Below are 26,255 nucleotides of genomic sequence, written 5' to 3'. Positions count from 1 at the left end.
CAGCTGCTTTCCCAGACCAGTTCCATCAGACCCATGTATCTGGAGCCCCTCCGAATGTTCCAGTAGCCCCACATATAACCCCTCCCTTCTGTCCTCATTGTGCAGATTAATCATCTTACATTCCAGTAGGTTTCCTGCTGAAAGTATTTTTTCCTGGAACATTTTGTATTTTTCTTGGCCATGCCACACAGTTTGCAGGATCTTAGTTCCCTAACCAGGTATCAAACCCCCACCCACCACAATGAAAGCCCTAAATCCTAGCTACTGGACTGCCAGGGAATCCCCTTTTCTGTAATATTTTAAATGTGGCTTGAAATCAGAGTTCTTCTTCTCCAGCTTTATGCCCTGATGGTGGAGAGTGAGGGTCTGGGGTCGCTACCCAGACCCTATAGATGAGGCGGCTCCAGAGGAAACACAGATTCTGTCTTATTTTGTGCCATGTCTCCCTTTAGTCTCTTTGCTGAGAGTAATTTTCAGAACAGTGTTTCTCAATGTTTGAAACAAAATGTAAAGGAAAGCAAGGATATGGAAATATAGTTAACAAAGTATATATTTAAATGATGACATAGTAATAGGTGTGCTTATTAACTCATAAGATCTGGAAATAGGTCTATTAACACTGTAATTTCAAGGTACTGATGAGTGTTAAGGATATTTTGACATTTCTGCAACAACTGTTATATGCTATGAAAATCTATGTGGTTTCTCTTGGTGTCAAAGCCGTAAGTGCTGCTGATACAACTGTGGTTTGTCCAGAATAGAAGGAAATGTTGATTTTTAGTTAGTGTTAGTGAAAAATAAAGACGTTCTTTTTTTTTTCCCCCTTACCACTGAAGTTCATGGGCTCCCTGCGTTCTGGTGCAGACGAGAGAGCCTGAGTCCTGCTTGGAGATGTCTCTGGGTGACCTTGGGCACAGCCCACCTCCCTGTGCTCCTCTGCGGTTCTTTGCCCCTAGAACAGAGATGGTAATTCCTGTGCTGCCTGGCCCTGGGGCTTCTGTGACGACCCACGAGATGAGTCACGTGGAACGTCTTTGTAAAATGGGATGCCGCGTGCTGCCATGCAATGCCACGCTATTATTAGCGGTTGTGTGAGCTCATGTTTGGCCCTCCGGCCCAGCGTGGACCGAGAGACTCTTCCTGGCCAATTCCCCCAGGGTTCCTGGGAATCAGTCCATTTTGGGGAACTGGCCTGCTCCTGAGAGGCTGCTTCCTGCAGGCTGACCCCATGGGTCATTAGGGACTGTGGTGGGGATAGACTGAAATGTACTTGTGGGCAGGGTGTGGGTGGGGGACCAGACCCTGCCCATCCTCCTGGGTGGCAGGAGGCCTGGGGTCTGAGGCCAGTGCTGGAGCAGCCTAGGCTCTCTCTCTTTTTAAAAAAATTAGTTAATTAATATGGCTGCATCAGATCTTAGTTGGGGCTCATGGGCTTCGTTGTTTCATAGCATATGGGTCTTAGTTCCATGACTAGGTATTGAACCCACGCCCCCTGCATTGCAAGGAAGATTCTTAATGCCTCTGGGAAACTTCTGAGCCTCAGTTTCCTTATCTGCAAAGTGGGAACATTTTCCCTGCCTACATCACAGGGCTGGTAAGGGGATCAGACTGTTGTGCATGTACTCTGCTTGGACTGGGCCTGGTAATCAGTGAGCTGTTTTTTATTTGAGGGCATGTCTGGACATGGGGGCTGAGGATTCTCGGGCAGAGGCAGGGCTGTGAGGAGGAGACCTGGGGAGAGTTGGGGCTGGATTCCAGGGTAAGAAGCGTGAACCTAACACAGAAACCAGCAAGAATCAGGAAGGAGATAGAAAGCTACCTGCTTTTTCTTTTTTCCAAGTTTTTCCCAATAAACAGGTGTTACCTCTATGAAAGTGAAAGTGTTAGTCACTCAGCCATGTCCGACTCTTTGTGACCCCATGAATTGTCCATGGAATTCTTTAGGCAAGAATACTGGAGTGGGTTGCGATTCCATTCTCCAGGGGATCTTCCCGACCCAGGGATCAAACTCGGATCTCCTGCATTGCAGGCAGATTCTTTACCATCTGAGCTACCAGGGAAGCCCATTACCTCTATAATCAGAGCAAAATAAATTTTTTTTTTTTTACTGCACTGCACAGTTTGTGGAATCTTAGTTCCCTGACCAGGGATTGAACCTGGGTCACAGCAGTGGAAGTGCTGAGTCCTAACTACTAGACCACCAGGGAATTCCCAAAATAAACATTCTCTGTAAATGGAAAGTCTGGCTATCGAGGCTGTAGCATGGGTGTCTGATCTAGTCCCCAGACCTCCCCCTTCCACTCCCCGTCCTCAGGTTAAACAATCAGGTTAAGCTTCAAGGGGAGGAGAGGTTCCCTTGAAGGAGCAGCCAGAGTGGATGAGTTTGGAGGCCTGGCAGACTGGGCCCAATCTAGGCACCTTTCTTCAACTTCTTTTTTTTTAAATTCGTTTTTAAATTTTTTACTTATTTGCTTTTTGGCCCTGCTGCATGGCATGTCGGATCTTAGTTCCTTGACCAGGGATCGAACCTGTGCCCCCTGCAGGGGAAGCAAGGAGTCTTAACCACTGGACTTCCAGGGAAGTCCTTCCTCAGTTTCTTTAGTCTGGTCTTTCTGACAGGGGGTTGAGAATCAGGGGCCCCCAGGCTCTGAGGTGGGCACCTTTGGGCCGTGTGGCCATTTCCTGTCTGCTGTGGGGGATGAGGTTTGGGTTTCCCCACTGATATGGGGCGGGAGTTGGTGTCTGACAACCCTACTGAGTAGCCACAGGGCTGGCAGAGTCCAGTGGAGTTTGGCCCCTCTCTCCCCACTTCCGTGCTTTTGGGGTGTGGGGCTCAACTGGGTCACTGAGCTGTCTTCGAAGGAAAGGCTGAGCTCCCCACCTCTGCCAGCAATTCCCCACCAGCTCCCTCCACTGGATCAGACAGCCCCTGGATGCAGGAGTCCCGGGAGGTGGAGAGGCTCAGTAAGGTCTAAGAACCTCGGAGGAAAGCAGAGTTCTGCTCTTTGCCCCCTCCTTGTGTCCCAGAAGCCTCTTTCCCAGCCCCCACCTCAGACCCCAAAAGCTTAACCCCGGCCTACGTCCCGCCTTCACCAGCTTCTGCTGCCCCCATCCCAGCAGACCCAGCTATGCGGCCCACAAGCCAGCCTTTGTGGACTCACCCTCTCCTGTGGACCGTGCCAGGAGGGGCTGACTGCATTCTGCCTGCAGCTGGGACAAACCCCCAAGGGCCCTGGGCCCCCCTTGGCTGCCATGGAGAGATGGAGCTGGCATGAATGCAACATCCTGCATTTTCAGAAATGGACTGTGGTGAAGGGCGGGCCTGGAGAGGCAGCTGCTCATGTGAGAAAGATCATTCATTCATTCACTTCTTCAATAGATGCTTACTGAGACCCTGCTCTGTGCCAGGCTCTGGGCTGGGGGAGCTTGTGTGCTGAGACAAGGGACTCTTGCCCATTTAGAGAAAACGACTGTAAGGAAACACCCTGCCTTAGAGTCACTCGGAGGCCCCCATTTCCAGGGTTTCTGATTCAGCAGGTCTTGGTGAGGGTGTAAGAATTTCAAAGTTCCCCGATGTAGCCAACACTGCTGGTCCAGGAACCACCCTTTGAGAAGCACTGTGATTCAGGACCAGGTGGAAGAATTTTGCGTGGTTTGTATCCTCTATATTTTCAAAACTATTTCTATGGTCATCATTTACTTTCATAAATAGAAAAATCAGTTATTTAAAAGGTTGTTTTTTAAGTTGTCCTGCAAAATTGACTTCAGTGCCCTGGATATGGTCCTGTGTTGAGGGGTGTCACCTCTTTTGATCTAAATGTCACACATCTTTTTTTTTTTAATTTCATTTATCTTTAATATTTATTTATTTATTTGGCTGAATGGCGTCTCCGTTGCGGCACGTGGTATCTTCGCCGAGTCAGGTGGGATGTTTTGTTGCGGGGGACGGACTCTCTCGTTGTGGCACATGGGCTCCAGAGTGTGCAGGCTCAGTAGTTAGGACTCATGGGCTTAGTTTGCTCCTCAGGGATCCTAGTTCCCTGACCAGGGGTTGAACCCACATCCTCTGCATTGCAAGGAGGATTCTTAACCCACTGGACCACGAGGGGAATTCCTAAATATCATACATCTTAATGTAGCCTAGCATCATTAGTTTTGCATGCCCTGCACTTCCCTTTGGCTTTCTCTGAGCTTGGGGTCCACTTAGACCCCCACATCCTCCTCATCAGCATGTTCTGTAAATGGAATGGTGAGGATTTGAACACAAGCCCATCTGGAGGCTGGTTTAGCTTGGATTTAGCCAACTGGCCCACACTTCCTGAGTGCCGTTTCCTTTATGCTTCCTTAATCTTGCTAGCTGAAATGCGTGTGGACCCCTCACTTCCTCATTTCTTTAACTGGTGTGATCATTGACTGGCCCACTTCCTCCTTCTCCACGGATTAGTTATCTATTTTATATATAGTAGTTCAGTTTCTCTTTTTAGTCTACAGTCTTATTTAACGCGTTCAGTCACACACAAGATAGATCCTTTTATTTGTGATTCATCTTTCACATCTGGTATTAGACATAGTGATCATTGGTTTCTCCTCCCGGGTCTCCCCACTGCTCCCTGCATACACTTTGTCTAATGACTGCTGCAGGTTGGTGTGTCTCGTTATGGTTGTTTGCCTAAAATCAGACATGTCACCATGCACTTAGGATGTTGGGCCCTATGCTGGGTGTGGGGGATACAGTAGAGAGTGAGATGGATATGGGGAAGCCCCACTCCACCCCGCCCCTGGCACTCACAGTGTCTCTGGGAGATAGACTATTAAATGAAGAAATACTGATGTGTTTATGTTGACAAAGGGGAAGTGAAGGACATCTGGGAACTGATGACAGAGGTGGTCAGGAGCTGCCTTGAGGAAGTGAGGTCACCCCCCTCAACCCAACCCCCTCCACTTAAAACCCAAGCTCAGATTCTTTTATTTTTTATTTTTATTTTTGGTTCTACTGGTTCTTCGTTGTTAGGCACAGACTTTGCTCTCTAGTTGCAGTGCACGGGCTTCTCGTGGTGGCTTCTCCTGTTGCAGCGCATGGGCTCTATAGCACAGGGTCTTCAGTAGTTGTGATCCCTGGACTTAGTTGCCCCATGACATGTGGAATCTTCCCAGACCAGGGATCAAACCTCTGTCCCCTGCATTGGCAAGCAGATTCTTAACCACTGGACCACCAGGGAAGTCCCAAACTCAGATTTTTTTACTCAGCCCTTCAAAGCCCTGGATTGCTGACCATTGTCAGTTTCCCCAGCCTCACCTTACCCCTGTAGCTTCCCTGGCCACTTTGCTGTATCTTGATACACTGAGCTCTTTCCTGCCTCAGGGCCTTTGCACACACTCCCCCCGCCCCTCTGTCTCATGTGTGTTCTTTCTGCCTCAGCTCCAATGTCCCTTTAGGGGTGGCCTCCCCAGCCATGGCACGTTCCCCCATTACTCCATCATATTACCCACGTGTTTTGTTTTTGGTTTTTTATCTTCATAGCTCTTAACAGTTCAGTTCAGTTGCTCAGTTGTGTCCGACTCTTTGTGACCCCATGAACCGCAGCACGCCAGGCCTCCCTGTCCATCACCAACTCCCGGAGTTTATCCAGACTCATGTCCACTGAGTTGGTGATGCCATCTAATCATCTCATCCTCTGTCGTCCCCTTCTCCTCCTGCCTTCAATCTTTCCCAACATCAGGGTCTTTTCAAATGAGTCAGCTCTTCGCATCAGGTGGTCAAAATATTGGAGTTTCAGCTTCAACATCATAACTTAACAGTATCTGAGGGTTTTTTTAATCTGTCCATTTACAATGTGTCTAGCCAGTGATACTTGGGGCTCCACACAGACAATACAGAAAGGGCCACATTTGTCTTGGTTGCCATGCTCCTTCCCCAACCCCCTGCTTGCACAGGGCCTGATATGCAGTTGGTGCCCATAAATGCTTGTTGAATGAGCCCTTTTCTGCTTCCCCAGTGTATTCGTTTCCTGTTGTTACTATAAGAAATTACCAGAACTTTAGTGGTTTGCAGCAATCCCAGCTTATCATCTTACAATTCTGAAGATCAGAAGTCTGAAAACCAAGGTGTTGGCAGGACTGCTTCCCTGTAAAGGCTCTGGCGAGAATCCATTCCCTTTTCTTGCTTCTAGAGGCTGCCTGCCTCCCCTGGCCCATGGCCCTTTCTCACCTTCAGTGTACATCACCCCAACCTCTGCCACATCGCCTACTCCTGCTCTGATTGCTTTGCCTCCCCCTTTTTTTTTCTTTTAATTTTTATGTATTTATTTGGCTGCTCCCAAATGAATTAGTTGAGGCACACAGGTTCTTCAGTCTTCATTGCAGCATGCAGAATCTTTTTTTAGTTGTGGCATGCGAACTCTTAGTTGAGGCATGTGGGATCTAATTCCTTGACCAGGGATCGAACCTGGGCCCCCTGCATTTCGAGAATGGAGTCTTAGCCACTGGACCACCAGGGAAGTCCCTAACCTCCCTCTTAATGGATGCTTGTGATTATATTAGGTACACCCAGAAAATCCACGATAATCTCCCAATCTCAAGATCCTTAATGTAATTATATCTGTACAGTCCCTTTGCCATGTAAGGTGACATATTCAGATTCTGGGAATTAGGATGTGGGCACTTGAGGGGGGTTGCATTGTGCAGCCTACCACTCTCAGACCCCCCTTCCCCCTCGGGGTGCCTAGGACAGTGTTGGGTATGGCCTGTGCTCAAGCACTCTGGCCACTGCCACAGAGCCCCGCGACCTGACCTCTCCTCCCCTCTGCAGGACGAGATTGAGGAGCTGCGGGCAGAGATGCTGGAGATGCGGGACGTCTATATGGAGGAGGATGTGTATCAGCTGCAGGAGCTGCGGCAGCAGCTGGACCAGGCCAGCAAGACCTGTCGCATCCTGCAGTACCGGCTGCGCAAAGCTGAGCGCCGCAGCCTCCGCGCTGCCCAGACCGGCCAGGTGGATGGCGAACTCATCCGTGGCCTGGAGCAGGACGTCAAGGTAAGCCTGGGCCCCCCTCCCCAGTCCTCAGAGGTGTCCCTGCTGGGTGCGGTGGCGGGGAGGATCATGAGCCTGAGTGGGCCCAGGTCAGCTCACTCCTTGTGTGTCCCTTGGGCAAGTTCCATCATCTCTTTGCGTGTCAGCATCCTCATCTGTAAATGGGGATCCCTGGTGAACTGACTGGCCATCATCCACCAGGGTTGTCCCACTTTGGGACAATTCACAATATGAATCCTCCCAACAGCAGCTGCCGTGTGAGTTGCAGCCACACACCTGGTGCTGGGCTCCGAGTTGTCTCTGCACAGTTCCGTGGAAGTTTCCTTTCTTGTGCTGGTGGGGAGTAGTGAAGGTCTGGAGTTAAATAAGGATGGTTTATATCTTGACTCCGCTATGCCCTAATATTATGGTTTTGAGCAAGTCACCTATGTTTCAGTTTCCTCATCTGTAAAATGGGTATAACAGCAGCCCATGCCTCATAGGGCTCTATGAGGATCAGATGAGATCAGGTAGGTAAGAGGTCACTTTAAACAGTGAAAAATGTTAGCTACTATTATTATTCCCATTTTTCTGGATGAGGAAAGTGAGGCTCAGAGAAAGGAAAAACCTCTCCAAGGTCACGGGACCCGCTGTATTGCTAGCAGAACACAGACTCATCAGCCTCCCATGCTGGCTGCCTGACCTCGCTGTCCTCGGCCTCAGGGAGCAGAAGGATGGCCTGGAGTCTGGCAGGGGGAGGAGTCTGCCTTACCTGTCTGTGTGAGCCCAAGTCTGGGGACTGACAAATCTGGGGGACCTAGCCTGACACCCAGCTCTCAGCACTCAGCCCAGTGTCATCCAAGGATGTAGGAGCTGGGGGTGAGGGCATCTCGCACAGCCTGGGGGCCTATGGGGTCTGCCTGCAGGGGGACCTCTGAGCCGAGGCTTGAGGCACAAGGAGTGTTGGAGGAAGAGGGCCCCTGTAAGCAGCGGGGGTGAAGAATGAACACTAGCCCCACCCTGGACTTTGCATCTCCCACTGTCTTTCATGTGCCAGGTGCATCAGGTCTGCTGATGACGAAACAGAGCTAAGAAAGTCTATATCTCCAAGTCCCAAGTGCACCAGGGACCTCCCTGATGGCCCAGTGGCTAAGACTCTGCACTCCCAAAGCTGGGGGCCTGGGTTCAATCCTGCATGTCACGAATGAACATCTGGCAGACTGCAACAAAGATCGAAGATCTCACGTGCTGCAACTGAGACCGAGAGCTGCCAAATAACTAAATACAAATACTTTTTAAAAAATCAAGAAACGAAGTGCTCTTCTCTATCTGAGAAGGCAGCTTCTGTGATAAATGGTTACAGAAATATTCAAATTCCCAGCACCAGATTGAGAGGGTGGCGAGTGAAGGAGAGCCTTAGAGGCTTAGAGGAATCTGGGTTTGGGCCCAGGTAGGTGGGGCTTTCAGGCAAAGACCCACAAAAGTCAGCCTTAGATGAGGAAGGCGTGGAGGAAGGCTGGAGCTGGGAGTGGACTGGTGGGGTTGCTGGTGCCTCCCTGGGAGGAGCCAGGAGCAGCTGGTGTGTGTGCAGAGTGTGAGGGGGGAGGCCCCTGGAGCCTGGGTGGAGGGGAGCGGGCCCCTTCTGTTGGGATTTGAACCAGCCAATCAGCAATCGGCTCGCCCCTTCCCTCCCTCCTCTCCCTGAGCCTGCAGCTGGGGCGCTGAGCTCATCCTTGCCGGCCTGGGCTGGACAGCCCTGGCTGCCTCCCTCAGTCCCATGTGCTGGGGACGTTCTGGGGCGTTTCTCGGAGGTTCTCAGAATGCTGACTTCCCTGGTATTGCCTAGAAGGGCTTGATGGTCCTAAGTGGATAGGACTGGTTGCTGTCTGGAAGGGACCCTCTGATTTCTCAGCCAGCAAGAGCAGACTGGAATGGGGCCACTTCTTGGGGTCTCGGTTTCCCCTTCTCTTAAATGGTGGGCTTAGAGCAGCTGAATCTTCAGGGCTTTAGCAGCTCCAGTGCTTTTAGCAAGCAGGTGGATTATTGGTGTGGGTGCTGTGAAAGAAACCTCAGGCCTTGGTCCTCCCTCTCTCCCTGCCCCCCCCTGCTGGGTCTCACAGCTGAGAGGACCCACAGAATCTCCCCTGGAACGTTGTCCATCATGAGGAGGGCAGAGGTCAGGGCAGAGACCTGCTCTGCCACTGGCTTGCCCTGTAGCTTTGGGAGAGCTGCTTTGCAGCCTGAGCCTCAGTTTCCCCGTGTGGAAAATAGGGGTGCAACAAGTCTCTACCTGGAGAAACTTTTGTGAGAATAAAATGAAATAGTGCAAGTAAAGAGCATGCTGAGCACAGGGGCCAGCTTGGGACACTCCCCCAGAAAATAAGCAAATGTTGGTTGGCGTGTTACTGTTAATGTTCAGGAGAAAAACTTACAAGTGGGACAAGTGGCTGGGCCAGGGCAAGGAAGCAGGTAGAATCTCAGCCTCCCTGGATGGATAAGTATAGCCTGGAGGCTTGTTCACCATGCAGATTCCCAGGCCCCAGCCTTAGGGGCTGGGAACCTGTAGGAGGGTATCAGGTTCCAGGAATCCAGGATGAAAATTTCTACCTGGAGGAACCCTTGTAGGGGGCCCCAGGACACACCAGTAAAACATTTCTTAGAAGCAGTTTACTTCCTGGGTGACTTGAGCAGGTTACTTTCTCATTTTGCACCTCAGTTTTCTCATCTGTACAATGGGGGTAACATTCCCACCCTCCCTGGACTCTTGGGAGCATTCAGCCACACTGAGTCCAGATGCTGCCTGGACATGGGGTGTTCCTCAGTGAGGGCTCCCAGCCCCTGCCCTGAGGATTCAACATGACATAGATGCCTTGGAGCCTCAGGCTTAGGAGCCGAGGGGCCGATGAGTGAGGTGGCTGTGACCTGGAGGCTGCCAGTTGCATTTGGCAGGAGCCGGGCCCCAGCGCTGTAAACAGTGACCTCATGGCTGAGAGCATTTGTTTGTGCTTTGGGGATTTGCCCTGGTTTCCGGAAGCTGCAGCTGCTCGCCTCCTGTAGTATCTCAGTCTCCCCGACTTGGGGAGGGTCATGAGGGGATCACATGAGACAGGCAGGTGGGCCCCTCTGAGCCCCTGACACTGTGAGCACACGTTGTGCTTTTTATATATTTAGTTTTTGGCTGTGTTGGGTCTTAGTTACGGCGCATGGGATCTTCCTTGCCCTACGCAGGCTCTATAGTTGTACCTTAATGGATGCGATCTTAATTCCCTGACCAGGGAGAGAACCTGCATCCCTTGTATTGGAAGGCGGCTTCTCAACCACTGGACCACCAGGGAAGCCCCTGTGCTTATTATTAATAGTTTTATTACCAATATTAACACAATGTGTTTTCAAGTTTCAGGCCACCAGCAGGCTCAGACTGAGCGCAAGACTCCAGAGCTGACCCACCTGATTTCAAATCTGGTTCTGTAGCTTCCAAGTGTGTGAGCTTGGACAAGTGACCTTTTCTTTCTGAGCCCCAGAATGGGGATGATAAATTACTTCCTGAGGGTTGAAAGGCACGTGGTGTGTGCTCAGGTAGTGACCTGATTCTACCTGCTTACCTGTAGGAACCAGGGGGCCAAGGACCACTGAGACTCAGAGAGGGGAAGGGACAGGCCCAGGCAGCGAGGCTCCTGCCCTCGAGACACTTGTGCTCCTTGTTGCTTTGGGCCTCCATCAGGGGCCTGGGGCTCTGTGGGGATCTGAGATTTGTCCACATTGGAATTCTGTAAGCTACCTGGCACTAGGCCTTCTTTACAAGGCACCCTGGGGGGTAGAGAGCAGATGGAGAAGGGGTTCCTGGGGAAGGAGACAGAAGGCAGCTGGGGACTCACGGAAGGGATGAAATCCACAGAGTCACTCATGGACCCCAGGAGATCCAGGAATCCACACTGATCATGACTTCTTGGTGGGGAGTGGGTCACCTGGTCACCAGGTTGAGGCCTTGGTGGGAATGGAGTGAACCCCAGGTGGAGAGGAGCTTGCCCAGGTGGGAGTGTAGTTGGGAGAGGAGCCCTGGGTCCCCCCCCCCCCCCCCGCCCTGCCAGGAGCTGGTCCCTCAACCCCAGTCAGGAACACAGCCCTCTCTGGACATTTGGGGGTGTAGGTGGTTGGGGGGAGCATCCCCAGCCAAGTTTGGCCAGGTGCAGCTCCCCATGTGTCAGTCATTTACTTCTTCATTGCCCTCCCCCCATTTTGTTTGTTGTAGTCTTGGATCTGTTTGTTCATCCAGTAAGCATTTATTAGGCACTTAGTATATGCCAGACTTTGCACTGCTACTGGGACAGAGAGATATGAAGGAGCCCAGGCATGCCTGGATTCTAGACCTCTGTACTCCACCAGTCCTACCCCTAGGGGCTAAGCAGATGAATGAGTGAGTGAATGAATGAATGAATGAATGAAGTATTCATCAGGACAGGGGCTCACTGGGTGACCTCACAGCCTAAAACTTGGGACCAGAGCCACAGCCTGGGGCTGAATACCTCTAGCAGAAACACACACTAAACTCAAAAGTGAGGCTATGAGATGTTGGACCAAGTCGGATAAAATCAGTGCACAGAGGTGAAGTGGTAGTCTTAACAATGCATGACAAAATCATTATTCTTTTTTTTTTGTCCATACCACATGGCATTGTGGGATCTACTTCCCTGACCAGGGATCAAATCTGTGCCTGCTGCATTGGAAACTTGGAATCTGAACCACTGGACCACCCAGAAGGTCCCCCAAATCATTATACTTTTGAGTACCTGCTATGTTTCAGCCATCAGCCCAAGCACTGTGTTGTTTATTCCCCACAGCAGCCCTTGTGACAAGGCTTTGTCACCCCCTTTTACCGATAAGCAAACCGAGACTTCAGATGCTTAAAAAAACTGCTGTCCTGGGTCACACACCCAGTGAGGGCTGAAATTAGGTTTGAATCTAGTTTTGCCACCTGCAACATCTTTGTTCTGCTAGGGAGGAATCGCTCACCCCACTTTGTGGAGGGGGAAAGTTTTGGGGGCCTAGAGAGACTGTGGAAGGAGCCTGGTGGGTCGGCTTCTGACCGCCCTTGGAGATCTTCAGGGGTGGAGAGAGGCAGCGGGCAACGGAGGGAGGAGAGAGAGGGAGTGCTGAATTTCCTCTCTGGCTGTTGTTTTTCCTGGCCTGCCTTGCACACTGCCAAGGGGTCTGTGCTGAGCTGGGCCTGGGCCCAGGCAGAAGGCAGAGCCGGGGAGGGCCCTCTTCCCTTCCGGCGGGGAGGAGGTGCCACGGTCATTTCCGAAACTGGCAGGCCTGAGGCGCTGGGCTGTCTGCCCCACTTAGCCTTCTTGCTGGCAAAAGTCCTCGTACCCCTTGTGGAGTCCTCGCCACACGGCCCTTCAGCCAAAGCCCCTGAGGTCCCCCCAGCTTGGCCTACACTATCTCTGTTTGACTCTGAGCAGGTCATTTGCGCTCTGAGCCTCTCATTTCCTTGCCAGCAAAATGGGGGCAGAATTGGGGTGAAGACGGGTGAATCTGTCACATAGCAGATATTCAACAAATGCTAGTGCTTAGTCCTCTCAGGGACAGAGGCTGGTTATGATTTACCATCTTAGAAGGGCTTTCTTGGGATTTCCCTGGAGGCCCAGTGGCTGAGACGCCATGCTCCCAGTGCAGGGGCCCTGGGTTCGATCCCTGCTCAGGGAACTAAATCCTGCATGCTTCAGCTAAGACCTGGCACAGACAAAAAAAAAAGAATATTAAAAAAAAGAAGAAGGGCCTTCCTCATCCCCAGAGACCCCTTTTCCTACCCTTTCACCCCCGCCATCAGGGGATAGGACAGGGGGTGTCCTCGAAGAAATGGAGTGTTGTTGGAGCAGAGTCCCGGAGCCGGTGACCTGGGGTTTGTGGCTCTGTCAGCTCCTCCCGGAGGGATGACCTGGACGGCTGCCCAGCCTCTGTCATTTGGGGCATGTTCTGTATCCCAGACAATTGGAAACAGGCCTCGGGGTCTGTGTCATACTGTCACCCCCAGCAAGCCATGCCCTTTCTGGACTCAGCCTCTCCCAGCAGCCGCCGCCACTCACCCCGAGCTCACTGTGCAGGCCCTGGGCCAAGCCTTTGGTGCAACAGCTGATTCAGGCCTCCTGTCGGCCCGGGAGGTTGAGCTATTATTATTGCACCCATTTTGTAGTGAAGGAGACAGAGGCAGAATAGGGAAATGATTTGCTCAGGAACATATGCTGGTTACTGGCTGAGAAAAAATGAGGTTCAAAGGGCTTTGGGGAAGCCTATCTTCCTCTGGGTTTCCCCTCTATGTATTATTATTATTTTTTAATTTATTTGGCTGTGCTGGATCTTAGTTGCAGCATGCGGGATCTCTTTAGTTGTAGTATGGGAACTCTTAGTTCAGCATGTGGAATCCAGTTCCCTGACTAGGGGTTGAATCTGGGCCCCCTGCATTGGGAGCGTGGACTCTTAGCCACTGGACCACCAGGGAAGTCCCTCCCGTCTCTTTAAAGTGAGCTTCTGGGACTTCCCTGATGGTCCAGTGGTTGGGACTCCGCCTGCCGGTGCAGGGGACACGGATTCAATCCCTGGTCAGGGAGGATTCCACATGTCTCAGGAGCCCGAGAGCCACAACTACTGAAGCCCATGTGCCTGGAGCCCATGCTCTGCAAGAGAAGCCAGTGCAAAGAGAAGCCCATGACCGCAGCTAGAGAGTAGCCCGTGATTTCTGCAACTAGACAAAGTGCACACGCAACAACAAAACCTAGGGCAGCGAAAAATAAATAAGTACATACATATATACATAAATAAAAATGAGTTTCTGGTCCTGCCATAGGCTCTTGAGAGAACTGGGCAAGAAGGTGGATGGGAGAGGCTTTTGGAAGCATTAAAAGATCCAGATAAATGTAAAGGCACTGCTAAGGATCGACAGGGCCTCTCACTTTCTAGGGGCTGGACCATGATGTGAACACAGGAAGCACAGGGTTCCTGGGTTTGGGTTTTGGTTCTCCCACTTCCTGGCTGTGTGACCCTTGTTGAGATACTTGACCTGTCTGTGCCTCAGTTTCTTCCTCTTCAAGTGGGCGTGATGAGAGTAGCTGCCTGCCCTGGGGCTGCTCTGTGCCCACGATGGGATGGCCCTTGGCCTCCTCATGCCTTGCTTGTCGCTTGCCTTTGCTCAGGTCTCTAAAGACATCTCAGTGCGGCTGCACAAGGAGCTGGAGGCAGTGGAGAAGAAACGGGCGAGGCTGGAGGAGGAGAATGAGGAGCTTCGGCAGCGGCTGATCGAGACGGAGCTGGCCAAGCAGGTGCTGCAGACGGAGCTTGAGCGGCCGAGAGAGGTGAGGGTCCCGCCCTACCTGGGAGGGCCAGGCCCGTGCTGGGCGCGCCTGTGCCAGCCCCACCCCAGCCAGTGTCTGTGAACTTCTGCTCCGCACTGTCATGCCATCCTGGCAGAGCTGTCTATTCATTCATTGCTCCAGCACACGCGCCCTGAGCGCCTCCTGTGAAAACTGTGTGCTGGACACCAAGGACACAGTGGTGCTTGAGAGACACCTGGCTCCTGACCTCCAGGAGCCCAGAGGCTAACGAAGGAGACAGTCAGCCATCAAAGGAGCACAGCTGGGTGGGAGATTACCTGAGAAAACGTGCAGCGATGCCCAGCCTAGAGCCCAGCCCTCTGTGCCTCAGTCTCCTCATCTATAAAATGGGATAGTAATACTTCGAGTCATCAGAAGGACTAAGTGGGATAGATTTTATGGATGTGCTTTAGGGATGGCCAAGCGCTGCCACTCAGTATAAAGTCACTGCCGGGGCTGGCCTCTGACTGGTGTCTCAGCACATTTTTATGACACAGTTGCTTCTTAAATGTGGCTCCAGGCATCAGGCTCTCTGTCTTTGCTCATGAGTGCCCCTCCCACCTGGCAGCCCATTCTTCCTCCTGCTGTGTGTTAGGTGTACAACATGTTAAGCACCATGCCAGACACTTTCTATAATTTCCATATTAGGCCCAATGAACTTGTGATTGTACCCATTTTATGGATGGGAAAATGGCCCTGAGGGAGAGAGGAATGTCCTCAAGGTCAAGTAGGGCCCACTGGGGTACAATGATTGGAAACCACCAGCAGAGGCGATGCCTAAGGGCTGGAATCTTCCAGAAGCCAGCACTCTGTGTCCCAGGCAGCCCTGGTGCCTTCTGGCCCCAGCTGCCCCTCAGCTGTCTGACTGCTCCCGAGGCATCCTAGGATCAAATGTTGTTCTGGGGCACAGTCCTCATCTTCCCGGGGACAGGCATTCCAGTGCTCCAGGACACACCACAGCCCTGAGGCCAGAGCACTCCTTCAGCTGCCCTTCCCGCTGGCTGTGTTGGTGTGATGTGCCGGAGGCTTCTCAGAGTGGAGAGGGAGGTGTGTGCTGCTCGGGGCTTCCCAGGGCGGGCTGGGGGCCCCCTTCCCTCAGGCAGCCTCCTGCCCCCCATGACCTGGCCTGGCCTGGTGCCACAGGGCACCGTCTCCACACATCTCATTGTTGCCACCCTTCATAGTGAAAAGGAGAGACAGTTTTAGAAAGTGCCTTGGAGGTCAGGCTGTTCCCATTGTAAAGAAGGGGAAAAGGTTCGATGTATGAGACAGGGTGCTCAGGGCTGGTGCGCTGGGATGACCCAGAGGGATGGGATGGGGAGGGCTGTGGGAGGGGGGGTTCAGGATGGGGACCACATGTACACCCACGGCTGATTCATGTCAGTGTATGGCAAAAACCACTACAATATTGTAAAGTAATTAGCCTCCAACTAAAATAAATAAATTTTTAAAAAAAGGTAGGAGGGAAAGGAGGCCCAGAGAGGGAGAGCTTGCCTGAGGTCACCCAGCCTTTCCTTGGCTGAGATGTGGCTGTGACCCTGAAGCCACGTCCCCTTTCTAAGTTTCTTCCTCTGTGATGTCAGGATAATAACAGTACCTAGCTTACGAGGTTCATAATCAGTCATAAGATTCATAGCCATAGAACACTATGAAGAAGTTAGAAAGAATAAGGTAATATGGCAGTTCCTGAAAAAATTAAACACAGAGTCACCAAATAAGCCAATTCTACTTCTGGGTATATACCCAAAAAAGTTGAAAACAGGGACATGGACAGATATTGGTACCCCCATATTCACAGCAGACCTGCCTTGTGACTCAGTGGTAAAGAACCCCCCCTGCCAAGCAGGAGACCCAGGTTCAATCCCTGGGTCAGGAAGATCCCCTAGAGAAGGAAATGGCAACCCATTCAGTATTCTTGCCTGGAGAATTCCATGAACAGAGGAGGCTGGTGGGCTGCAGTCCCTGGGGTTGCAAAGAGTCAGACACGACTGAGCAACTAAACAACAACAGCATTCATAGCAGCATTATTCACAGTAGCCAGAAGGTACAAGCAACCTACATGTCCATCAGTGAACAAAGAAATATGTAGTATGTACTTACATTGTATGTGTAATCCTAAGGAGGAGTGATTCTAACACAGGCTACAATGCGGGTGAACCTCAAGGACATTGTGCTCGATGAAATAAGCCAAACACGACAGGACAAGTATTGTATGATTCCACTCAGATGAGATACTGAGAGTAGTCAGATCCATAGAAACAGAAGTAGGTTGGAGGTTATCAGAACCTGGAGGGGGAGAGTGTGGGGAGATATTGTTTACTACATACAGCATTTCAGTTTGGGGTGATGATAAAGTTCTGGAGGTGAGTGGTGATTATACCACTGGATTGTACACTTGCAAGTGGTTAAAAGTTGCAGATTTTATGTTATGTATATTTTACTACCATAAAAGGAAAACATGGTTAAAATGGTAAATTTTATATTAGGTATACTTTCTCTTTTTTTTTTTTTTTAAAGGTAGATACATATGCACTGATGTGGAAAGATTTCTAAGGTACATTGTTAAGCACAAAAAGGAAATGATAGAACCATGCATGTTGTGCAATCTCGCTGATCATTTTGGAGACCTATACAGAACAAACTGGTTTTGAAGCATATGTGTCTATGTGCAAAAATGCACAGCCTGGAGGAAAATCTGGGGAAAAACCCACTGAACTCAGGTGTTAGAAGTGGTGGTAGTGGGGTAGGGAGTGACCTTTGCTTTTTATTATATGACTGATGTAGTTAGGGTTTTTTTTTTAGGGGGGGCATGGTCATTATTAGTGAAATTTTAAATGAAGTCAAGCATGTAAAGAGTCCTTTATGGGGCCTGGCACACAGTAGATGCTCAAGAAACACTAGTTCACTTCCTACTTATTTATTTGGCTACAGCAGGTCTTAGTCGTGTCATTCGGGATCTTTTGTTGTGACACATGCACTCTCTAGTTGCGGTGGACGGGCTTAGTTGCCCCACACAACATGTGGGATCTTCATTCCCCCATCAGGAATCAAACCCGCGTCCCCTGCATTGCAAGGTGGATCCTTAGCCATTGGACCTCCAGGGAAGTCCCTCACTTCCTCTTAAAGGTGTTATCAGCAGGGTTGGTTTAGCCCTCCCTGATGTCCCTTGGAGTCTTAGGATCTGGGCAAGGAGGCGTGGCCCTGTGTTTATTGGCTGATTGCCCTCTCCCCCCTCCTTCTCTTTCCTGATATGGTTTCTATGGAGACAGGGGTCCCTTAGCAATTCTTCTGCCAGAGCTGCTCTAGTCCCATCATCAAGATCTGCCTTTGCCATCCTGACAGGTTGCTGTGGCGATGCTGTCACCCGGCTGGGAACAGGAGCCCCTGGCCTGAGCTGATGTGGTTGCTATGGAGATGGCACTTCGCTGGAGAGAAGGGAGGGTGGCCTGCCCCAGCCATGTTCTGCAGTGGCACTGTTGCCAGCTGGATTGCAGCTCAAAAATTGTAATAGCAGCCCCCCAACTCCAATGCAGTACCATTCCCCTTCTTTATATTTTAGGCAGAAAGCCAGTATCAATGTTGATGGGATTTATTATAATACAACTGCTGTGTCTGAGCGCTTACTCTGTACCAGGCACTGCACTAAGCATTTTATGTGTGTCTTCACGTTGTGTAGCCAACAGCCTCCCAGGGTACATAGTGATTTTTGTCTCCATTTTATTTTATTTCTAGCCATGCTGCGAGGCTTGTGGGATCTTGCTTCCCCCACCCAGGATTGAACCCGGGCCCTTGGCAGTGAAAACTCAGAGTCTTAACCCTTGGACATCCAGGGAATTCCCATTTTGTCCATGTTTTATAGATGGCAGTCCTCTTGGCAATTGTTTAATTGCAATATAGTCCACATACCGTAAAAGTCACCATTTTATGTGTTTATTTTGGCTTGTGGGATCTTAGTTCTGTGACCAGGGTCTGAACCCGGGCTCTTGGCAGTAAAAGTGTGGAGTCCTAACTGCTGGACCACCAGGGGAAAATTCACCACCTTAAGGTGTACAATTCCATGGGTTTTAATATATTCACAATGGTGTGCAATACTCACCATTATCTAATTCCAGAACATTCTGTTGTCAGCAGTCACTGCCCACTCCTCCCTCCCTCCAGCCCGTGGCAATGTATGAGTGTATGAGTGACATAGAGACTCTCTGTCTCTATGGTTTTGCCTATTGTGGACATTTCATCCAAATGGAATCATGCAACATGATCTTTCGTGACTGACTTTTTTCACTTAGCATCATGTTTTCAAGGTCTCTCTCTGTTGAGACAGGTGTCAGTACTTTGTTGCTTTTCATGGCCATATAATAATCCTTTGTGGAGAGACCACAGTTCGTCTGTCCATTCATCAGTTGATGGACATCTGGGTGGTTTCCACTTTGGGGGCTGTTATGAACTAATGCTGCTGTGAACCCTTATGTACAGGTTTTTGGGTGGACATGTTTTCAATTCTCTTGGGTGTATACCTGGAGTGGACCTGCTGTATGTAGATGGGATAGGAGAAAGGACTTTCCACCTTCCAAAGCTACACTGACTTTCATGGTGATGCCCCTGTGCTCCTCGCCCCATTCAGGGGCGTTCCCGGAACCCTGCTGTGTTTCAGGATCTCTGAAGGGGCTGCTCATTCCAGTGAGGACCTCCTTCTCTGGCCTGGGCTTCTTGGCCTGATTCCCACTCTTAAGCGGTAAGAAGGGCACTGACTGTAGCATCAGTTCACCTGGGTTCCCGTCTCCATTCTGCTGGATTCATCATCTCATGCAGCCCTGCTATGGCCCATGTGCTGCAGGACGAACTTGAACTTGGAGTCACGTGGGCCTGGGTTTGAATCCTGGTTTTGCCATTTATTGGCAAATAACTGTAGCATTGGGCAAATCGTATAACCTTTCTAGTGCTCAGCTTGTTCATTTATAAAATGGGACTATGAATCCCTGCTTCTCAGAGGTGTTTGTAAGAACTGATCAAGACAAAGCAGGTGAAGGACTTGGTCAATACTGGTTGTCAATATTGTATCAGCACCCCGACAACCTCTATGATGGCTGTGGTCCCGAGGAAGTATTTACCTTAATCTAATGACTATGCTTCTGGGACATACCTGGCAATCCAGTGGTTAGGACTCTGCACTTCCAATGCAGGGGGTGTGGGTTTGAGCCCTGGTCAGGGAACTATGATCCCACAGGCCACGAGGCGTAGCCGAAACATAAAATTTAAAAATTAAAAAATAAGTCATAAGTAAATACGCTTCTACAGCCTCTAACAAGCAGCTCTCCATATCAGGCTGCCAGTTGCCCACAGAAGGAGCAGTTAAGTTGCAAGTCTGCGCTCGCAGTTGGCAGCGTCTGTCCCAGTGATTTGATCTGGGGCTCTTGTCAAACCACTCTGTTTCCTCCTCCCCAGTGGTCTCCCCCAGCCCGGAGCCACACCCCCTCTCTAGCTTCTTCAGCCAAGAATGCCTCAGTCTTTGAGATGCACCCCCAACCCAGATCCACACCACCCCCTCACCACTCCGGAGGAAATTTCATCCACACTGCACAGTCTGTGTTTTCAGGAGACCTTTCCAAACATCCCCTCTAAACTGGGTGAAAATCTACCCAACTGTTTTGGCAGAAGGCTCATTTTATTCCTTGAAGGTTGGTCTTTGTTTCCTGGCAGGATGGAAGGTGTTAGTAGGCAGGGGGCTGCTGCAGTTGTGTTGGGCAGCCTCTCCAGTGCAGGCTGGGGAGTGGGGGCACCATCCTAGTCTCCCCGAGAAGGGAGGGAAGGGCAAGCAGGGACAGAGCTCCTGCTGCTACTAGGAGCCGTTAGACCAACGATGCTTAGAGGCGCCACCCTGGCTGCCCAGAGGCAGCCTTGTGCGTTGCTGGTGGGTGGGGAAGCCACCTGCTGCTTGCCGGCCAAGGAGCGTGCCCTCGGGGTCTGGTACATGTGACTGGCATTCCTGTGGGTGCTCGGCAGTTGTCCCACCCTGCTCCGCCCCGCCCCATCCCACCCTGCAAGGCTCAGGATTGGAACATCTGCCCCTGGGGGCTCCACAAAGGCTCCCTGGCTCCCTGGAGGGAGTCCCGCCTGACCAGCTGCTGCCTTGCAGAGGGGAGGGAGGTCTGTGTGCTCTGAGAGCCTGCCTTGTTTTCCCTCCAGAGCTGCAGAGCACCGAGATGGGGTTGGGGCAGGATCCGTTCCATGCAGAAAAGACTGGAGCCACTCTGGTCCTGAAAAGCTTTCCTGCTTCAGCCCCTCTTCTCTGCCTATTGCCCGCACTTTCTTTCTTTTTTTAAAAAATGTATTTAAAAAAAATAAAAACAAAAATTAAAAAAATGTATTTTTATTTATTTATTTGGCTGCACTGGGTCTAAGTTGCAGCATGTGGGATCTTTACCTGTGGCATGTGGGATCTAGTTCCCTGACCAGGGATTGAACCTGGGCCCCTTGCACTGGGAGCGTGGAGTCTTAGCCCCTGGACCACCAGGGAAGTCCTATACTCCCTTTCCAGTGGGCACTCAGAGCTCCCCCTCTGCCTATTGAAAAGGCATTCATGACTTTCCTCAGGGAAAGTACGTTAAAACAAAACAAAAACCCTACTATAACTTTCTCCTTCCACCTGACAGTTAACATATGCTTAGTAGAGAAAGACTACAAAATACAAGGAAGCCATAAGGAGGAAAAGTTTCACCTGTAGCCCACTATTCAGAGGGAATTTCTCTGAGTAATTACCAGATTACTATTTGGGTCGGAGTACTTTCCAATCTGTTGTATTTCCAGTATGTTTTTTCTATGTGTGTGCACACATATTGAAATGTACTTATGCATTTGTTTTGACTGGAAAAGTAATATAAGGTCAGTGAAACAAAAATTTCATTACAAAAACACAGAAATGCATGCCTAGCATACCTCTAAGGCTGGACACAGCAGAATGGTTGCCTTGGTTGCCTGGGGTGAGACAGCCGGTTAATGGGTTCACTGTATTCCCTGATGCTGGGAAAGATCGAAGGCTGGAGGAGAAGGGGACAACAGAGGATGAGATGCTTGGATGGCATTACCGACTCAATGGACATGAGTTTTAGTAAACTCTAGGAGTTGGTGATGGGAGGCCTGGCGTGCTGCGGTCCATGGGGTCGCAAAGAGTCAGACACGACTGAGCGACTGAACTGAACTGAACTGAACTGTATTCCCTTTTGGATTTTTTTGAAGTTTGAATGTGAGTGTGCTCTGCAAAATATAAGAAATGATAAAAACCATACATAAAAGAAGAAAGCCTCCCCTAACCACTTCCCTCAATTTGATGCCTGGTTCAGCCTAACCCATGATTTGTTTTAGTTTGTGCCTTTTCAGGCCTTTCTCTATGCTTTACAATGTGTAGTTGTTTCTGTATGTATTTTTCAAAATAAGGATGGGATTATGTTATAAGCACAGTTTCTGTAACATACATGATAATGTAGCATGAACACAGGCTGTCTTTTTAAATGCTGGATGTTTGGGGGTTTTCTTCTGCTTAAGGTGCTTATTATAAAAATCAAAGATCACAGAGCTAAGTAAACATGGGAAGGAAAGAAAGTCTAAAAACACCATCTATTTCAGTATTTTAAACACAGAGCCAGAGGTCTAGAAGGAGCCCCAGCCAACCTTTGGCTGAGGTCACCCTCAGGAGAATGGGTGGGGGTATAAAAAGGGGGACTCCTGCTTTGTCAGCATAGTATAGATTTACAGTGAGAATATAGCTTTATGTATTAATTTACTTTTTAAAAATTATATCATTTTTTAAAAACTTTAAAGAGAAAACACTGGTGGACTATGTCTTTGCTCCTCTCAAAAACATGTGGGGGAAGAAAAGTGAAAAGTGCAAGTTCTCTGTACTCTCATTGTTTTCAACCTAGTGTATATTCTTTAAATCATATCCCCCCACCGTGCACATGCACACATGTATACCCACATGCATGCATGCACACACGTGTCTTATTTTTATAAAGATGGTAACATGTTCTAGTTTTTTAAAAAATAGTTTCATTTATTTATTTATTTTTGGCTGTGCTGGGTCTTATGTTGACGCTTGGGCTTTTTTCTCGTTGTGGCAAGCGGGGGCTACGGCTACTCTCTAGTTGCAGTGCATGGGCTTCTCATTACAGTGGCTTCTCTTCCCAGATCAGGGATCAAACCTGTGTCTCCTGCATAGCAAGGTGGATTCTTATCCACTGAGCCACCAGGGAAGCCCCCCTCTAGCTTGTCTCAAATAAAGGTTGTCTTTTTTAAAGGGTAGAGTTCAGTAGTTTTTAGAATACTCAGAGTTGCACACCCATCACTGCTCTCTAATTCCAGAATATCTTCATCGCCCTAGAAAGAAACCTCAAGCCATCAAGTCACTCCCTACTCCCTCTTCCTCCCTGGCAACCACTAATCTACTTTTGGCCTTTGTGGATTTGCCTCTTAACTGGACCTTTCATGTAAATGGAATCATATGCGATGTGTCCTCCTGTGACAGGCTTCCTTCACTCAGCAGTGTTTTCAAGCATGTTGTAACATCGATCAAGACTTCATTCTTTTCCTGGCTGACTAACATTCCCCTGGGTGGATATACCACATTTTATTATCCATTCATCAGTTGATGGACATTTGGGTTGCAGGTTTTGTTTTACAATTACCTTTTTTTTGTCTCAGATTTTATCATGTCAGTGAATTTCACTCTCCCACTGCCCTTTTTAATGACTTTAGGTTTTGTATTATCTCAGTCCTTTTTGTGTGATGGCTGGGACCTCTCAGTGCCTCTGGGAACCCCTGGCTCCCCTTCCTGTCACCCCACTTCCCTCCTCCAAGAGGTCTGCAGTAGTCATTTAATCTGTGGCTCAGTTTTGTAGATGATGGAGTGGAGTTTCTGGGAGAGGAAGTGGTTCACCCAGGCGTCCCACCTGAGTTCCCGGACCCACCCATCAGCTTGTGATGTGAAAGTCAAAGTGTTTTATGCTCAGTTCTGTCCGACTCTTTGTGACCCCATGAACTATAGCCTGCCAGGCTCCTCTGTCCATGGGATTTTCCAGGCAAGAACACTGGAGTGGGTGGCCATTTCCTTTCCAGGAGATCTTCCTGACACAGGGACTGAACCCTGGTCTCCCGCGTTGCAGGCAGATTCTTTCCCATTTGAGCTACTAGGGAAGCCCAATATGCTTGTGATAGGGAGGCCCAGATCTGCAACCCTGGCCACCTGACTCCAGAGCCCCCATCTCACCACTGTGGGAGAGGGTCTCTCTCTGAGCATCCCCTTCCCAGACCTCTTTTGTGGGAGGAGCTCTTTGTGGAAAGACTTGTTTTGTGACCCTCACCCGCCTTCCGTACTCTTTTACCTCCTAGCTTTTGAAAGATTCCCCCATCAGCCCTTCTCAAATACTGCCTTCCTGCTCTTGGCACCCAGCGTCTGAAATATCAGCCTCTGCCTTCCTGCCTCATTTACATTTCAAAAGATCTCTTTAGGATTTGATTGGGCTTTAAGATAAACTTAAGAGCCTATCTCTGGTTCATCTTCCTCCCTAGCTCTGTAGTTTCAACCTTAGCTGCACATTAGAATCACCTGGGAAGCTATTTAAAAATACTGATGCCTGGGACCTACTCAGACCAATGATGTGAGAGTCTCTGGGGCTGGGATCTTGGGCATCACTTTTTAAAATTTCCCCTAGGTGATTCTGATTTGCATCCAGGTTGAGAGCCACTGTGCTGGGTCCACTCTGGCCTCTGTCGAAGAAGGTACAGTTTCTCCTTCAAGTGTTTTGGAGCTAGAACAAGAGTTCTGTCCAGAACTGGTCCCAGGTCAGCTCTGGTTTTGCTGTGGGACCTCTCTTGCCTTCAGTAAAGAGGAGGCTCGGATTAAATCCGTGGTTCTCACCTCCAGGGTTGGGGTATGAAAAGTGGCGGACAGGAAGCACATGTATTCAAACTACCTGGAAGCATGCTCAAAGATTACCTGCCTGACTTGAAAAGTCAAATGCAACCCAAAATTGGTTTTATACTCCACTAAGTGAAATACTCACTCCTCTCAAGGGAAGACGTGTTCAATGGACTCATGGTGTGAGTGACTTTTTTAAATGCTGAGAAACTTCAGAAAAGATGATTATAACAATTCCTCAAATTCCCCTCTATAGAACTTGTGCCATTTTGCGTTCTTGCCACTGATACTGAGTGTTCCTGTTTTTCCATCACTTCATCAATAGAATGTGTTGTCAGATGTTTGGGTTTTTGCCAATCTGATAGGTGAGAAATTGTATCTCAGTGTAGTTTTAATTTGCATTTCTCTTCCATGAATAGGGTGAGCATCTTCCTGTGGTTGGAGCCATTTACGCTTCTTTGCCTGTGAACTGGTTTTCATCTCTCTAGCCTATTTCTCTGTAGGTTTATTGGACTTTATCTTGTGACTCTCTTTACGTATTTAGGACATTAACCATTTGTCAGTGTCATACACGGCAAATATTTTTCCCCAATTAGTGATTTATATTTTTACTTTTCTTAGAGCATTTCTTTGCCCCAGGTAGAATTTGCTTATCTAATCAAATGTATCAATTTCTTCCCCTATTGCTTCTGTATTTTTGTGTTTGGTTTTTTTGTTTTGTGTTTCTTTGTTTTGGCCTCATTCTACAGCATGTGAGATCCTAGTTCCCCCGACTAGGGATAGAACCCTTGCTCCCTGCACTGGGAGCATGGAGTCTTTTTTGGGGGGTGGGGGGAGCATGGAGTCTTAACCACTGGACCACCAGGAAAATCCCTGCTTCTGTATTTTTGCACCATGATGATTATCAGAGCCTTACTTTGCTTTAATCTGCATGAAAACCTACCATTTACATTGTAAAAAAAAAAAAATAAGATCAGTTCCTCATCATTTCTAAGCCTCTTATATAATTATGATTTGTTTTACCATATTCATTTTGTTTATTAATGTGTGTTAGTAGCTCAGTTGTGTCCAATTCTTTGCGACCCCATGGACTGTAGCCAGGCTCCTCTGTCCATGGAATTCTCCAGGCAAGAATACTGGAGAGGGTTACCGTTCCCTTCTCCAGGGGATCTTCCCGACCCAGGGATGAAACCCTGGTCTCCCACATTGCAGGCAGCTTCTTTACCATCTGAACCACCAGGGAAGCCACCTGGAGTTCCATGTAAAAGTGATATCATACAGTATTTGTCTTTCCCTGTCTGATTTATTTCACTTAATATACGAGAAATATTACTGTTTATTAATATCTACTCTGAATTAAAGTTCTCACTAGAATGCCAGTTCCTTGAGCTCAGGATTCCCCCTGAGATGTAGATTTGCATGCAGAGGCTTATGGAAGTATCCTCCTGGAAAACACCATCAGAGATGGAGGCAGCGGGAGAAGCTGAATTACAGCGCATTCACACTCCCTCAGCTGATCCCATGGGGAGCTCTGGAGCTGGTGTGGGAAGAGGGCATGGACTAGTCATTGAATGTGGCTTCCCCCCATTGCCCCCTTGCCCCCACAGGGAGGGCACGAGACCTTGGATGAGGTGGTTGCCCTCAGCCAGTGACCATCGCTGGAAGGGGGACTAGAGGAATACTCTAGTACTAAAGGGAGGATCTGGGCATAACACTCCAGTATCCCCCTGAGGTACCCTGTCTGTCATGGTCCCTGCTGTATTCTCCATGCCTTACTCTGCCTGACACATGATGGGTGCTCAGGCAGTCTTTGGTGAATGAATGAAAGACAAACAAGAACAGAAACCCAGATTTTCCAGGTCTTGGGCTCAAGCCAATTAGACCACAATTCCGGGGTGCGAGAGAGGGGAGGAACCCTGGGCAGGTGGGTTCAGAATCGTCTTAAGTACTGACCTGGCTCTCCATTTGC

General features: G+C 49.5%; 1 protein-coding gene and 1 non-coding gene across 3 annotated transcripts in view; one reads left to right on the top strand and one right to left on the bottom strand.

The window, feature by feature from the left end:
• MTCL2 (microtubule crosslinking factor 2) overlaps nucleotides 1–26,255 on the top strand; it is a 74,737-nt gene that overhangs the window by 15,751 nt on the left and 32,731 nt on the right. For both annotated transcript variants that reach the window (XM_070472592.1, XM_070472593.1), the window contains exons 2-3: nucleotides 6,809–7,033; nucleotides 14,200–14,358. In XM_070472592.1, coding sequence (XP_070328693.1) covers nucleotides 6,809–7,033; nucleotides 14,200–14,358 — 384 coding nt within the window. The remainder of the gene's footprint in view (nucleotides 1–6,808; nucleotides 7,034–14,199; nucleotides 14,359–26,255) is intronic.
• TRNAG-UCC (transfer RNA glycine (anticodon UCC)) lies at nucleotides 2,136–2,207 on the bottom strand. Its single transcript has one exon. It is a non-coding gene; the product is annotated as a tRNA-Gly (tRNA).

This window comes from Odocoileus virginianus, chromosome 9, assembly GCF_023699985.2.
Source record: "Odocoileus virginianus isolate 20LAN1187 ecotype Illinois chromosome 9, Ovbor_1.2, whole genome shotgun sequence".
Classification (NCBI taxonomy): Eukaryota; Metazoa; Chordata; class Mammalia; order Artiodactyla; family Cervidae; genus Odocoileus; species Odocoileus virginianus.
The sequence above is the reverse complement of the archived record's forward strand: the minus strand, read 5'-3'. Positions and strand labels throughout refer to the sequence as shown.